The sequence below is a fragment of the Aulonocara stuartgranti genome (assembly GCF_965226115.1).
Source record: "Aulonocara stuartgranti genome assembly, chromosome: 3".
Classification (NCBI taxonomy): Eukaryota; Metazoa; Chordata; class Actinopteri; order Cichliformes; family Cichlidae; genus Aulonocara; species Aulonocara stuartgranti.
Genome location: NC_138941.1, coordinates 53636627 through 53650484, shown reverse-complemented (window position 1 = coordinate 53650484; position 13858 = coordinate 53636627). Strand labels below are relative to the sequence as shown.

Genomic DNA, 13858 nt, shown 5'->3' with positions numbered 1-13858 from the left:
TTTGTAGTCAGTGATGCAGCGCAGTCCATTCCACAGTCGCCTGGTGTCAAAGCTGTGGTAGCTGGACTTGTCCCTGTAGTCCTTTCTGGCCTTTTTTATGGACTTTCGGAGGTCGTACCTGGCTGCTTTATATGCATCAGCATCCCCGGAGTTAAAGGCAGAGGTCCGCACTTTTATCTTGGCGCGAACGTCTTTATTTACCCAGGGTTTCTGATTTGGATATATGCGGACAGTGGTTTTTGTGATGGTATCACCGGAGCACTTTCCAATATATCCAATGACAGAGTCTGTGAGTTCATTGATGTTGCCATCAGCTGCATCCACAAATATCTGCCAGTCAGTTGTGTCAAAGCAGTCCTGCAGGACCTCCTCAGCCTCACTGTCCCATTTGTAAATAACTCTGGAAGCTGGTTTTTCCGGTTTCAGTCTTTGTCTGTATGCAGGCAGCAGCAGAATGGAACAATGGTCTGCCTTACCAAAAGCTGGGCGGGGGAGGGGTTTGTAGCACTCTTTGAATGGAGTGTAACAGTGGTCCAATGTTTGATCACCTCTTGTGGGGAAGGAGATGTGCTGATAGTATTTGGGGAGAACCTTCTTCATGTTGGCTCTGTTGAAGTCTCCCAGCACAATAAAGGCAGCTTCTGGATTTTTGTTCTCAAGTCCAATAATGATGTCATACAGTTCGTCCATAGCAGTAGCTTTATCAGCATGTGGGGGAATGTAAACAGCTGAGAGGAAAACTGAACTGAACTCCCTCGGGAGGTAAAAAGGCCTGACTTTAATGGTCAGCAGCTCGAGGCTCTGAGAGCAGTAAGTTTTTAAGATACACACATCTCTAGCCCACAAAGCGTTAACCATAAAGCACACCCCTCCTCCCCTTTTCTTGCCTGAGTCCTTCTTTCGGTCTCCCCGGTAAACGGTGAATCCATCCGGTGTGATGGCGCAGTCGGGGACGCTGGGCTCCAGCCATGTCTCTGTGAAGGCCAGAATGCAGCAGTTCCTGATGTCTTGTTGGTTTTTAATCCGTGCATGCAGCTCGTCAAGTTTGTTGTCCAGAGACTGGAGATTCGCGAGCAGGATGCTGGGCAGAGGTGGCTTGCTGTTTCTCTGTCGCGTTCGGCACAAAACTCCGGCGCGTTTACCCCTCTTTGTTTTCCCTTGATGTCGCGCGAGTAAACAAAGGATCCCAGGCAGCAGAGCGTCCACGGAGTCGAAACCTGTTGGGTCTGTGTCTCTACAAGCCCCGCTACTTTTAGAGACTTATTCATCATGAAGAAAACAAGACAGTCAGCGATCGATCGATTTTCCTTGCAAGGGAGGCCTCGTCTGTGTCCACCACGAAAATGACACAAAATCTGGCCCCCTCCTGCTGCCTTTTATTGAGAAACAGTTCACACAAAACACATCACAGCAAAGCAACGCCCGCATGGTTCTAAGACCAGGCATTGTATGCATATGTGTGAACTTCTGTAAGAGTGTGTGTGTGTGTGTGTGTGTGTGTGTGTGTGTGTGTGTGTGTGTGTGTGTGTGTGAGCTTACATCAAAAAGACCCTCACAAGGATGTGTCTATGATGAAAAACTACAGCCCCCCACCCAGAACCTCGAGAATCTGGGGAGGGGGGCAGTGGAATTCCTTTTGTAGAGATGGCAAGCATAAAAATGACAACATTTAACAATTCACTCTAACAAAACCCGCTGTAAAGTCCGAACTGGCTGACGAACGTAGCTCCAAAAGCGTTTGTCTGTCATACCAAGTGTATGATCGCGCTGTGCGCACAGAAATAGAAAGCAGTACAAAATAAATAATAACATTTTTGCTGAGATGAATGGGAGCTGTCATTGGTGCAGCCATCTTACAGTGCAACCGGACGTAAAAAAAAAAAAAAGATGTCATCTGCTGACATCTGGTTGAATTCATTTGTGTAAATCCACAAAGAGCAGCAGGTCAGCTGATCACAGCCTGTACATTCAGAAAATCTACTGAAGCTCTCAATAGAAATTATGTGAGTCATGATTCTTTTCCAGACACTGAGCCATTACAACTGATTTTAGGGTTCCTCCACCTGCTGAATCCACTTCAACCCCTGACTCCTCATTTTCCTGTTTAGAGACAAAGTCGCCCTCTACAATGTAGGCAACAGAAAATAGAGCCACTTTTTATTTTCCTTCTTTTTCTCTGCTCATGAGGCAGAGCTCAGCTACTTTTTACTTTCTTACTCTGAGTACATTTCAGAGCCTGTACTTTTTCACTTTTACTTAAGTAAAGACATTGAATCAGTACTTTAACTTTTACTGGAGCATTTTTTAACACAGGTATCTGTACTTCTACTTAAGTACAACATGTGTGTACTTTTGCCACCTCTGCGTATCAGCCACATTAAAGTCTCACTCTTCTGTGGTGCCGCCTTTACAATGTGTTAAAGTCTTCTTCATCATGATCTTGTTTCACCTCTGAGGGGAAATTTTGATGCTGGTCCTCTTTGTCTGTTCACTGCCTGCTGGAAACTTACCTGCTCGCTGCCGCTGCTCTTCCTCTCAGCTTCCCGGAGTAAGTCTGAAAACTCACCCGCCTGCCCTCCTGTCTGCACCTCTGCTCTGAAAAAGGAAAGGAAAGGTTAGACATGCTGTTCTTCTCCTCACTCCACCACACACCTGGAGAAACCCCCTCTCTGCAGCACTTGGCCTTGACAGCACAAGGTCCTGGACCACGTTTACATGTTTTCTGATTCAGGAGATACAGAGTCCATGGAAGACGAAACAGTGTTACTGTTGATCTATTTTTACTTATTTATTTATTTATTTATTTATTTGATGGATCCGCCTTCCCCTTGTGTCGACCATTCTCACCTGCTGGTAAGCCTCAGTCCTGAACTCCTCTTCCCTGTATGGTTGAATGTGAAGTTGCTTTCCCTGTCTGGATAATAAATCTTAGAAGCACATCTCCTCCCTCTTTTTAGTATAAAGAACCTGTGCACCTGACTGTGTTAAACATATAAATATGCATTAAAGCCACTAAAGTGTCTTATAGTCCCTGTTAACATGTGCCTGCTGACACATGATACACAGTAATATGTGTTTGAATACAACCTGAAACCTGTTAATGTTCTGATTTAACAGCAGATTTCTCCACATGCAGGACAGAGAAATTCCTGCATCTGTCACACAAAAAGTGGAAAATATATTTGTTTGACATTTTAATCACAATAACAAAGAAATAAACTGTTGGTAGATCCACTTTTTACAACGAATCATTCATCAGTAAAAATCTAACTCAAATCAAATACATCAAATTCAACATTCATAGAAAAAAATCCAACCCTGCAGGGATCAAACATCTGATCAAACACCAGGGTTGGACACAGACTTTCTAATCTGACATCACAAAGTTATTCTGAAGCTGTAAATCTAATTAAAAACTCCCCAAAACTACTAAGAGAAAACCCTTAAAAGGTTCAGTGACAGAAGAAAAATCCTTTACATATAAAATCAACAGAGGTTCCTGATAAATAGACTAATAAACAGAGAATAGCTGAACAGTTTCTGTGACACAGATGTAAAAATGCATAAATGCTCCATGATTTTCATTTCTATCCATCATCTTGAACACTGACTATAAATGTGTTCACTTTATTATTGTGTGATTTGGTTTCTTCACGTGTCTCTGTATCTGTCACAGATTAGTAGGCAGAGGACTCACTCGCAGGACTCTGAAGTTTTAGAGAGAGGGTGAGGGTTTATTTGAAATGTGACACCAAGTGAGAATATATACATATATACAGTGGAACAGATAACACGGGGCTCCAGGGAGTAGGGCGGGGTCCGAAGGGAAGGTCCAAGACGGGGGTACACACACGCTCTTCTTCCACTCGATCCGTAACTCAAAAATGTCCACACTAAGAAGCTCACGCTCACTCACACACATCCACAGAAATCCAGACGGCAGGGAAGACGGGCAGGGAGTCTAGAAGGCCTGTACACAGAGGAAAAAACAAAGTCAGGAGGAAACTCTAGGGGATCAAAGGAACATTTTCATAGGTTACACTACACTGACACTTGGTAATGTGACGATCCAGCGAGGAAGCAGCCTCTCTTGCCATCTTAAGTAGTCTGCCAGGATCAGTGTGAATGAGCCACAGGTGTGTGTTCAGGGTGGGTTCAGAGGCGAGGAACCAAGGTCCAGTTCCGCCCTGGTGGGAGAGGTTAAGACAAACAATACACACACCACGACCTCTCCAGATCTTGAGAACCATGACAGTACCCCCCCCCTCAACGGGAGCCTCCAGGCGACCCACCAGGCTTGTCCGGATGGGCGCGATGGAAATCCCGGACCATACCCGGGTGAAGGATGGCCGACCTAGGGACCCAAGAGCGTTCCTCCGGGCCATAGCCCTCCCGATCCACCAGATACTGAACTCCCCGTCCACGGCGCCGCGAGTCCATGATTCGCGTAATGGCATACGCGGGCAGGCCATCAATGAGCCGGGCGGGTGGCGGGGGCCTGGAAGGAGGGCACAGAGGACTGGACAGGTGTGGTTTCAACTGAGACACATGGAACACGTTGTGGACACGCATGCTACGTGGGAGCTGCAAACGGACCGAGACTGGGTTAACAACAGCCTCGACGGTAAAGGGTCCAATGAAGGTGGGTGTGAGTTTCTTAGACTCAGTGCGGACAGGGACGAACCTCGTGGAGAGCCATACCTTTTGCCCCAGTGTGTAGGTGGGTGCGGGCAACCTCCGACGGTCAGCTAGCCGTTGATTCTGTTCCTTGGTTCGAAGGAGGGCGGCACGGGTAGCTCGCCAGAGTCGCCGACATTTGCGGAGGTGGTGCTGCACAGAGGGAACGAGATGCTCACCTTCCACAGATGGGAGAAGGGCCGGCTGATATCCAAGCGAGGCCTCGAAAGGCGACATTCCAGTGGCGGAGGAGGTGTGGCTGTTGTGAGCGTACTCAATCCAGGCTAGATGCGAGCACCAGGTGTTTTGGTTAGTCGAGGCCACGCATCGCAGGGCTGTTTCCAGTTCCTGGTTCAGCCTCTCCGTCTGCCCATTGGTTTGGGGATGGTACCCTGAAGAGAGACTGACCTGGGCACCAATGGATGAGCAGAATTCTTTCCATACCTTGGATGTGAACTGCGGCCCACGATCAGAGACGATGTCAGAGGGAATCCCATGAAGGCGAAACACGTGGTTGGTAAGCAGCTGGGCGGTCTCTAGGGCTGTGGGAAGCTTGGGTAATGCTACAAAATGTGCTGCTTTAGAGAAGCGATCGACAATAGACAGAATTACTGTGTTACCTGCCGAAGGTGGAAGTCCAGTAACAAAGTCGAGGGCAATGTGTGACCACGGTCGACCCGGGGTAGGGAGTGGATGAAGTAAGCCTGCGGGAGGAGTGTTTTGTGACTTATTTTGGGCGCAGGTAGTACAGGCTTTAACATATTCTCGGGCATCTTGGGCTAAAGATGGCCACCAGAAGGCGCGTTCCAGAAAGGCAATGGTGCGTTGGATTCCAGGGTGACATGAGAATCTTGCTGTGTGGGCCCATTGGAGCACCTGGGATCGTACGGACGAAGGGATGTAGAGCCGCCCCGGGGGTCCTGTCCCCGGATCAGGTTCGGTACGCTGGGCCTGCCGCACCATTGACTCAATCTCCCAAGTGAGGCCTCCTATGACACAGCCCGGAGGAAAGATCGACGCCACCTCCCGATCCCCCTCAGAGGATGAAAACTGACGTGATAAAGCATCTGGTTTGACATTTCGGGACCCGGGCCTGTAAGTAATGGAGAAATTGAAACGGGTGAAGAAAAGCGCCCACCTGGCTTGACGTGCGTTGAGGCGTTTTGCTGCCTGAAGGTAGGCGAGGTTCTTGTGGTCGGTCCACACAATGAAAGGCTGTGCCGTCCCCTCTAGCCAATGCCGCCACTCCTCAAGTGCCAGTTTGATGGCGAGTAGCTCCCTGTCGCCAACATCGTAGTTTTGCTCTGCGGGTGAAAGCCGACGAGAGAAGTAAGCGCATGGATGGAGTTTACTTTCAGTATTCTGAGAGAGGACGGCCCCCACGCCCACATCCGAAGCATCCACCTCCACGATGAAGGGTTGGTTGAGATCCGGCTGGGAGAGGATGGGAGCGGAGGCAAACCGTTGTTTCAGATGAATGAACGCCTCCGCGGCTGCCTGTCCCCACTGGAACGGAACCTTAGGGGAAGTGAGGTGAGTAAGAGGTGAGACAATTTTGCTGAAGTCACGGATGAAACGGCGATAGAAATTTGCAAACCCCAAAAAACGTTGAAGCTGTTTGCGGTTTGGGGGTGTGGGCCACTCCAAAACCGCTTTGACCTTTCCAGGATCCGGTCTCAAGTTTCCCTGCTCAATTATGAATCCAAGGAAAGAAACAGTGGTTACATGAAACTCACACTTCTCTGCTTTGACAAAAAGGCGGTTTTGCAACAATCTTTGTAACACCAGTTTGACATGTCTTTCGTGCTCTGACACTGACCTGGAGAAGATGAGTATATCGTCCAGGTAGACGAAAACAAAGTGGTTGAGGAAGTCTCTGAGGACGTCATTTACGAGGGCTTGGAAGACTGCCGGGGCATTTGTTAATCCAAAAGGCATTACAAGATATTCAAAATGTCCCAGATGGGTGTTGAAGGCAGTCTTCCACTCATCCCCTGCCCTAATGGTTGCTTCTCCCAAAGACAAGAACTAACAGACTTAAAAACTCCTTTGTCCCACACGCCATCAGACTGTTTAACTCCTCCCTGGAGGGGAGAGGGAGGGGAGACAGGAGGACAAAGGAGGGGGGAACAACTAAGCTGTAGTGCCTCTTCACCTCACTGTGCAATACCTTGTGCAATACTTTTTAAAATAGTCAACGGTGCAATAGACTCAATACTTGAAATGTGCAATTCACTTGTATTTTTATTTTTATTCCTATTTATTCTATTTATCCCCTGTGCTTTTTTGGAAATCGAATTTCCCAGAGGAACCCACCCGAGGGATTAATAAAGTTCTATCTAATGCGAACCAAATGGTAAGCACTGCGGAGGTCGAGTTTACTGAACATTTTCATCCCGTGGAGAAGCTCAAACGCTGAGGTCAGCAGGGGCAGCGGGTATTTATTCTTGACAGTGATTGCATTCAAGCCCCGATAGTCAACGCATGGCCGGAGGGACTTGTCCTTCTTGTCCACGAAGAAAAATCCTGATGCCAAGGGAGAGGTAGATGGCCGAATGAGTCCCGCAGCCAGAGCATCAGTAATGTACTCCTCCATGGCTTCTCTTTCTGGCCGTGACAGGCTATAGAGTCGCTAGTAGGCAACGGAGCTCCTGGTAACAAGTCAATGGCACAATCATAAGGCCGGTGTGGGGGAAGGGAACGGGCGCGATCCTTACTAAACACCTCCGCTAGTTCATGGTACACTGAAGGAACCGCTGTTAGGTCCGGAGGAGTCTGCGGGGGTGATGCGGAGGAGCCAATGGATGGAATGGCTGATTTTAAGCAAGTCATATGGCAACCCTCCCCCCATCTAGACACACAGCCTGCCTGCCAATCAATCAGTGGGTTATGCTGCAACAGCCATGGATAGCCCAGAACCAGAGGCGTCAGCGGAGCTTTGAAAACAAACAGACTGATTAATTCAGTGTGATTTCCAGACAAACACAGGGTGACTGGTTCAGAAACATGGGTGACATCAGGCAAACGCTGTCCGTTCAGAGATGAGGCTCGAAGAGCATGGGGCAGAGGTTCAATAGTTAGGCCCAGTTTCTTAGCGAGTGATGCATCAATAAAACTCTGTTCGGCCCCTGAGTCTATCAAAGCCTTGAGTGAGTGAGTGGTGGCGTGAGCAGTGAGCTTAGCTGGTAACAAAAGATGAGGAGGGGAATGAGAGATGTTTATCTCGCCCACCAGTACCCCCGTTTCTACTGGCGGGCACGCCCTTTTGCTCGTGCGGGGCAGACGGCGATGAAATGTCCGTGACGGCCGCAGTATAAACACTCACCAGCCATGAAACGGCGCTGCCTCTCCGTTGGTGTAAGCCGGGCACGTCCAATCTGCATCGGCTCTGCCTCGCCGGGGCTCACATCCACCGAGGCCGGCTGTTGTGGTGAAGCAGCACTACCGGCAAAAATCCCAACACTGAGCGGAGCACTCTGGGAAACTGAGTGGCGCGTCCCACGGCGCATTCGCAGGCGCTCGTCAACGTGAATGCACAGGGACATTAATGAGCTGAGAGATGATGGTAATTCCCTCGTCATGAGCTCATCCTTCAAATCCTCCGCAATATTGTTGAGCAGAACCTCCTTTACTGCCTCTTCTTTCCACCCGGTTTCTACAGCGAGAATGCGGAAGTCAACCGAGAAGTCAGCCATAGTGCGTTTACCTTGTTTCAGATTTAGTAGACGCTGTGCAGCAGCAGAGGGCCCGCCATCCCTTTCAAACACGCTTTTGAATTCAGTCAGGAAGTCGAGGTAGGAGATATTCGGCAGGGTTTTCAATAGCGCCTGAGCCCACTGGAGCGCGCGATCTCGTAATAGCTGAACAAAGAAAGCAATCCGGGCACCGTCGCTGGCATACGTCCTGTTCTGCTGACAGAAAAACAGGGAGACTTGGGCAAGAAAACCCGAACATTTTTCCAGCTCTCCTGTAAACGGCTCGGGGCTAGGCATCGTCCTCCCCGGGGCCTCTAGCCTCCTGATAAATAGACTAATAAACAGAGAATAGCTGAACAGTTTCTGTGACACAGATGTAAAAATGCATAAATGCTCCATGATTTTCATTTCTATCCATCATCTTGAACACTGACTATAAATGTGTTCACTTTATTATTGTGTGATTTGGTTTCTTCACGTGTCTCTGTATCTGTCACAGATTAGTAGGCAGAGGACTCACTCGCAGGACTCTGAAGTTTTAGAGAGAGGGTGAGGGTTTATTTGAAATGTGACACCAAGTGAGAATATATACATATATACAGTGGAACAGATAACACGGGGCTCCAGGGAGTAGGGCGGGGTCCGAAGGGAAGGTCCAAGACGGGGGTACACACACGCTCTTCTTCCACTCGATCCGTAACTCAAAAATGTCCACACTAAGAAGCTCACGCTCACTCACACACATCCACAGAAATCCAGACGGCAGGGAAGACGGGCAGGGAGTCTAGAAGGCCTGTACACAGAGGAAAAAACAAAGTCAGGAGGAAACTCTAGGGGATCAAAGGAACATTTTCATAGGTTACACTACACTGACACTTGGTAATGTGACGATCCAGCGAGGAAGCAGCCTCTCTTGCCATCTTAAGTAGTCTGCCAGGATCAGTGTGAATGAGCCACAGGTGTGTGTTCAGGGTGGGTTCAGAGGCGGGGAACCAAGGTCCAGTTCCGCCCTGGTGGGAGAGGTTAAGACAAACAATACACACACCACGACCTCTCCAGATCTTGAGAACCATAACAGTATCTGACATTAAATGTCATCACTCTAGATACAATAATAACAATATAAAAAAACTCCATCCATCCATCCATCCATTCGCTACCGCTTATCCTTTTTAGGGTCGCCTATCCCAGCTGTCATAGGGCGAGAGGCGGGGTACACCCTGGGCAGGTCGCCAGTCTGTCGCAGGGCCAACACACAGGGACAGACAACCATTCACACTCAGATTCACTCGCACATTCACCCCTAGTGGCAATTTGAATTATCCAATTAACCTATCCCCACAAGCTGCATGTCTTTGGACGGTGGGAGGAAGCCGGAGTACCCGGAGAGAACCCACGCAAACACGGGGAGAACATGCAAACTCCACACAGAAAGACCCCGGCCTGATGGTGGAATTGAACTCAGGACCTTCTTGCTGTGTGGCAACAGTGCTAACCACCGTGCCACCGTGCTGCCTAAAAAAACTCAAACATTAAAAATTTTTTGTTACATTTTAAAAGTTCAAACCTCAAACACATTAAGTTTACAGTCATATATGATCAAGAAAACCAACAATCTTCACATTTCAGAAACTGGAACCAGCTTTAAATGTGACTAAAATAATGATAAAACAATCAATTCTCTAATCATTGACTAACTGATGAATCACTGCAGCTCCAATATATTGTTGCATTTGACAACCCACTACAGCAACTACAGAATAAAACCACTAACCAGACTGATGACAGATTTCAAACATGCTGAATATGAAGAGTAGTATCATTTAAACTCACATGATTATCAGCCATAAGAACACATTCAGATTTATATTGATGTAAGGTATATAAATGTAAGTACAGTTTGAATCAGTGCAATATTATTTTCACACATCAATGGACCACTGAACTTCTCAGCTTCTAAAATGTAAAGCCTCATTTAGAAACTACACAAGTACATATAATGGTCAGGGATCAACATGAACCTGTCTTCTCTATTTGACTTTAATCAACTCTGCAGTGTCGCCATCAGAGTAATAAAGACCAAGTCCAGCATAGAGCGGCTGAGTGAATGTGGTCTGGACTCTGTGGAGGAGAGTCATGGTTTCAGAGATGCTGTAGAAAGACAGAATACCTGCTCTGTGATCCAGGTACACTCCTACTCTGGAGGACCGAGGACCTGAGAGGACAGTTGGGACTTTGTTGTGTCGAAATATATAACTGTTAGTGTTACAATATAATGCCCAAGATTTGTCATTGTTTCCAAATCCACATTCATCGATGCTCCCTGCTCTGCTGATATTCTTGTATGCGACTGCTACACGAACTCCTCCCCCTCTCCACTCCACCTCCCAGTAACAACGTCCAGTCAGACTCTCTCTACTCAGAATCTGAGAATAGTTAGTGAATCTGTCTGGATGATCAGAATAAGACTGTTGTTGGTATATAAATGTTACTTTTCTGTTCCCCTCAGACAATAACAGATGTGTGTTTGCTGTGTTTGGATCCAGTGTGATTTCATGTGAATATTTTAAGAATCCAGCTCTGGTCTTTGGCTCTGCTGGTGACAGTAAAACATCCTCTTCAGTGACTGTCAGTGAGATGTTTGTCCATTCCTCTCTCAGAATGTCCTGTAGTTTATCTCTGGTCTCTGACACAGCTGCTGTCACATCCTCAAAGTAGCTCAGAGGAAGAATATTGATGCTGGATGAGTGTGTAGACTCACTGAGTGCTGACAGTGAGGGGTAGTTGTGTAGAAACTGGTTGTGATCCTCTGTGTGTGAGAGCTGCTCCAGCTCGCCGTCTTTCCTCTTCAGCTCAGCGATCTCCTGCTCCAGCTTCTCCTGAAGCTCTTTGACTCGACTCACTTCAGTTTCCTGCTGGGATCTGACCTGCTGCTTCACATCAGAGCTTCTTTTCTGGAGGAGACGGATCAGCTCAGTGAACATCTTCTCACTGTCCTCCACTGCTTTATCAGCAGAGCCATTGATGGCCTCCACCTCCTGTTGAAGCAGCTTCACATCTTTCTCTCGCTCCTGGATTCTCTGCTGGATGTTTAGTCGTCTCACCTCGAGCTCCTTCTGCTTCTCAGTCCTTTCTGCTGCAGCTGGGACTGTTTCATGGCCTTTATGTTCATCCATTGTGCAGAGATAACAGATACTCTGCTGATCAGTACGACAGAAAATCTTCATCACCTCATCATGACGAGAGCAGATGTTCTCCTGGAGCTTCTTGGAGGGGGCCACCAGCTTGTGTTTCTTTAATGGAGCTGCATCATAGTGAGGTTGAAGGTGTTTCTCACAGTAAGAGGCTGGACAAGATAAACAGGACTTGATGGCTTTCAGCTTCCTCCCAGTGCAGACATCACAGGCCACATCTTCAGGTCCAGCATAGCAGTGATCAGCTGGAGCAGCTTGGAGTCCAGTCTTCTTCAGCTGCTCCACTAAAGCTGCAAACATGACGTTTTTCTCCAGGACAGGCCTCGGTGTGAAAGTCTTCCTGCACTGAGGGCAGCTGTGGATTCCCTTCCTGTCCTCTTCATCCCAGAAACTTTTAATACAGTTCCTGCAGTAGCTGTGTCCACAGGTTGTAGTCACCGGATCCTTCAGTAGATCCAAACAGATGGAACAAGAGAAGGTTTCTCGGTCCAGCTGAACTCCTTTCTGTGCCATTTCTCCTCTCAGTGTCAGTGACTGTGTGAGTTTCTCTTCCTTATAACTGAAACTAGTCTGAGCTCTGATCTCAACAACATGTTTCTGCAGTGAATGGAGCCTGTCTTGTTTATCAGGCTGTGCTTCACTCCAGGAAGAGGAGCAGTTTGAGAGCGATACTGTCTGTTTAACCCTTTTCATTTACAGCAGATCACAGAGCCTGTGTCAGCTCAGCTATCAGAATCAAACAGTGAAGCTGACCTGTGTAAGTCAGCAGGTCAGACAGTATGTTAATGAGGGCAAATCTACAAAGCAGTAATGAACTTTTCATAAACCACATTTAATACAAATCTATGATACGTCCATAAGTCTGCACCGTCTGAAACCTCCTCACATTTCAGCCCTCATTTCTCATCATATTGTAATCTACAGTTATTTATGGTTCAGTGAGTTTTGCTTGGAGTTTCCAGCTTCTGAGAGCATTATTTACATCACTGAAGTATTTATGATTCCCCTGGTATAAAAAAGCTTCACAGTAAAATCTCATCTTTGTAACATTCACACTGAAACATGTTTATTATAGTGCATCATAAAGACAGCTGAACACGACGTCCCCAGAAACATGTTTTATTATCAGAAACAGACAAAAAGAATCAGCTTTCCTGACCTACAGTTTGATGGTTCAAAAGCACGAAGGACAAAAAATGTAAAGAATTGAAATGTAAGAAATCTGTCCTCTCCTCATCCTTCACCACCCTCAGGGTGACCTTCATTTTCTTTGCTCTCTTTACCTTCATCATCCTCTTCATCGTCTTCTTGCTCATTGTCTGCACACACACACACACACACACACACACACACACACACACACACACACACACACACACACACACACACACACCTCTACATCAATGAAGGAAACTGCACAGATATGAGCCTCTTAACCTGCTCACAGCTTCATACTGTTTTTAACATCAGAGGTCACCAAGGATCGCCATAACAACTGTAACTAATACCAGAATAGGTCAAAGGTCAGAGTTGTTAAAGTGGTTAAATATATGAAATACTCAACAGTGTGTCAGAGAGAAGGGAGCAGCTATCAGTCTGAGTCATACACTGAGCAGTTTGGCAGCATTCATGGTTTTACTGACACAGTTATGATCAGTTTGAAGTGTTGCAGCATGTTCACTCCTGCTCTGCATGTTGTGCAGTTACTGATGTGTTAAACTGTGTGTGTGCAGGCTGTGGCTCTGTTTCACTTCCACAGTTCAACTACAGAGGGCGCTAAAAGGGTTCAGGTCATGTTAGTCTAAGTGCCTGAAAAGAAGTTCAGTTTTCTTCTTTTTAAGATATCCAGGCTGAACTTCATGACAACAATTCAAGCGTCTACCAATGAGAGTTCAGGACACTGTGATTGATCTACGACGGGGTGGTAAATACATCAGAGGGTGACTGGGAGACACTCTGTGAGCCTCACGGTGAGGACACCAGTGGGCTTACTGAGTGTGTCACTCACTACATAACCTTCTGCACCAGCTCCATTGTTCCAGCACGGACACATTGCACCATTGCTGCCTCTCCTCCACCATTCACTTCCACTCGTGACCAGATCCAAAGACAAAGGAGAAGACTCCAATCAAGCACGTTGTAACGTCGGGTTGTGTTTAGTGGTTGAGAGGAGGCGGCAAAACACTTAGCAGGATAGTCGAAAGAATACACACTCGCACTGGCATTTGGAATTCCACAGCGTGTTCTTTAATATACCTTCTCTTCATCAACCATATAAGCCCGGTTGAACGA

General features: G+C 47.2%; 1 protein-coding gene across 1 annotated transcript; it reads right to left on the bottom strand.

Annotated features, from left to right (window-relative positions):
- Nucleotides 1-9918: 9918 nt before the first annotated feature.
- Nucleotides 9919-12161, bottom strand: LOC309702691 (tripartite motif-containing protein 16-like). Its single transcript, XM_082527305.1, has one exon. It carries the CDS (start codon nt 12077-12079, stop codon nt 10403-10405), a length of 1677 nt encoding a protein of 558 aa, XP_082383431.1. The 5' UTR covers nt 12080-12161; the 3' UTR covers nt 9919-10402.
- Nucleotides 12162-13858: the final 1697 nt, after the last annotated feature.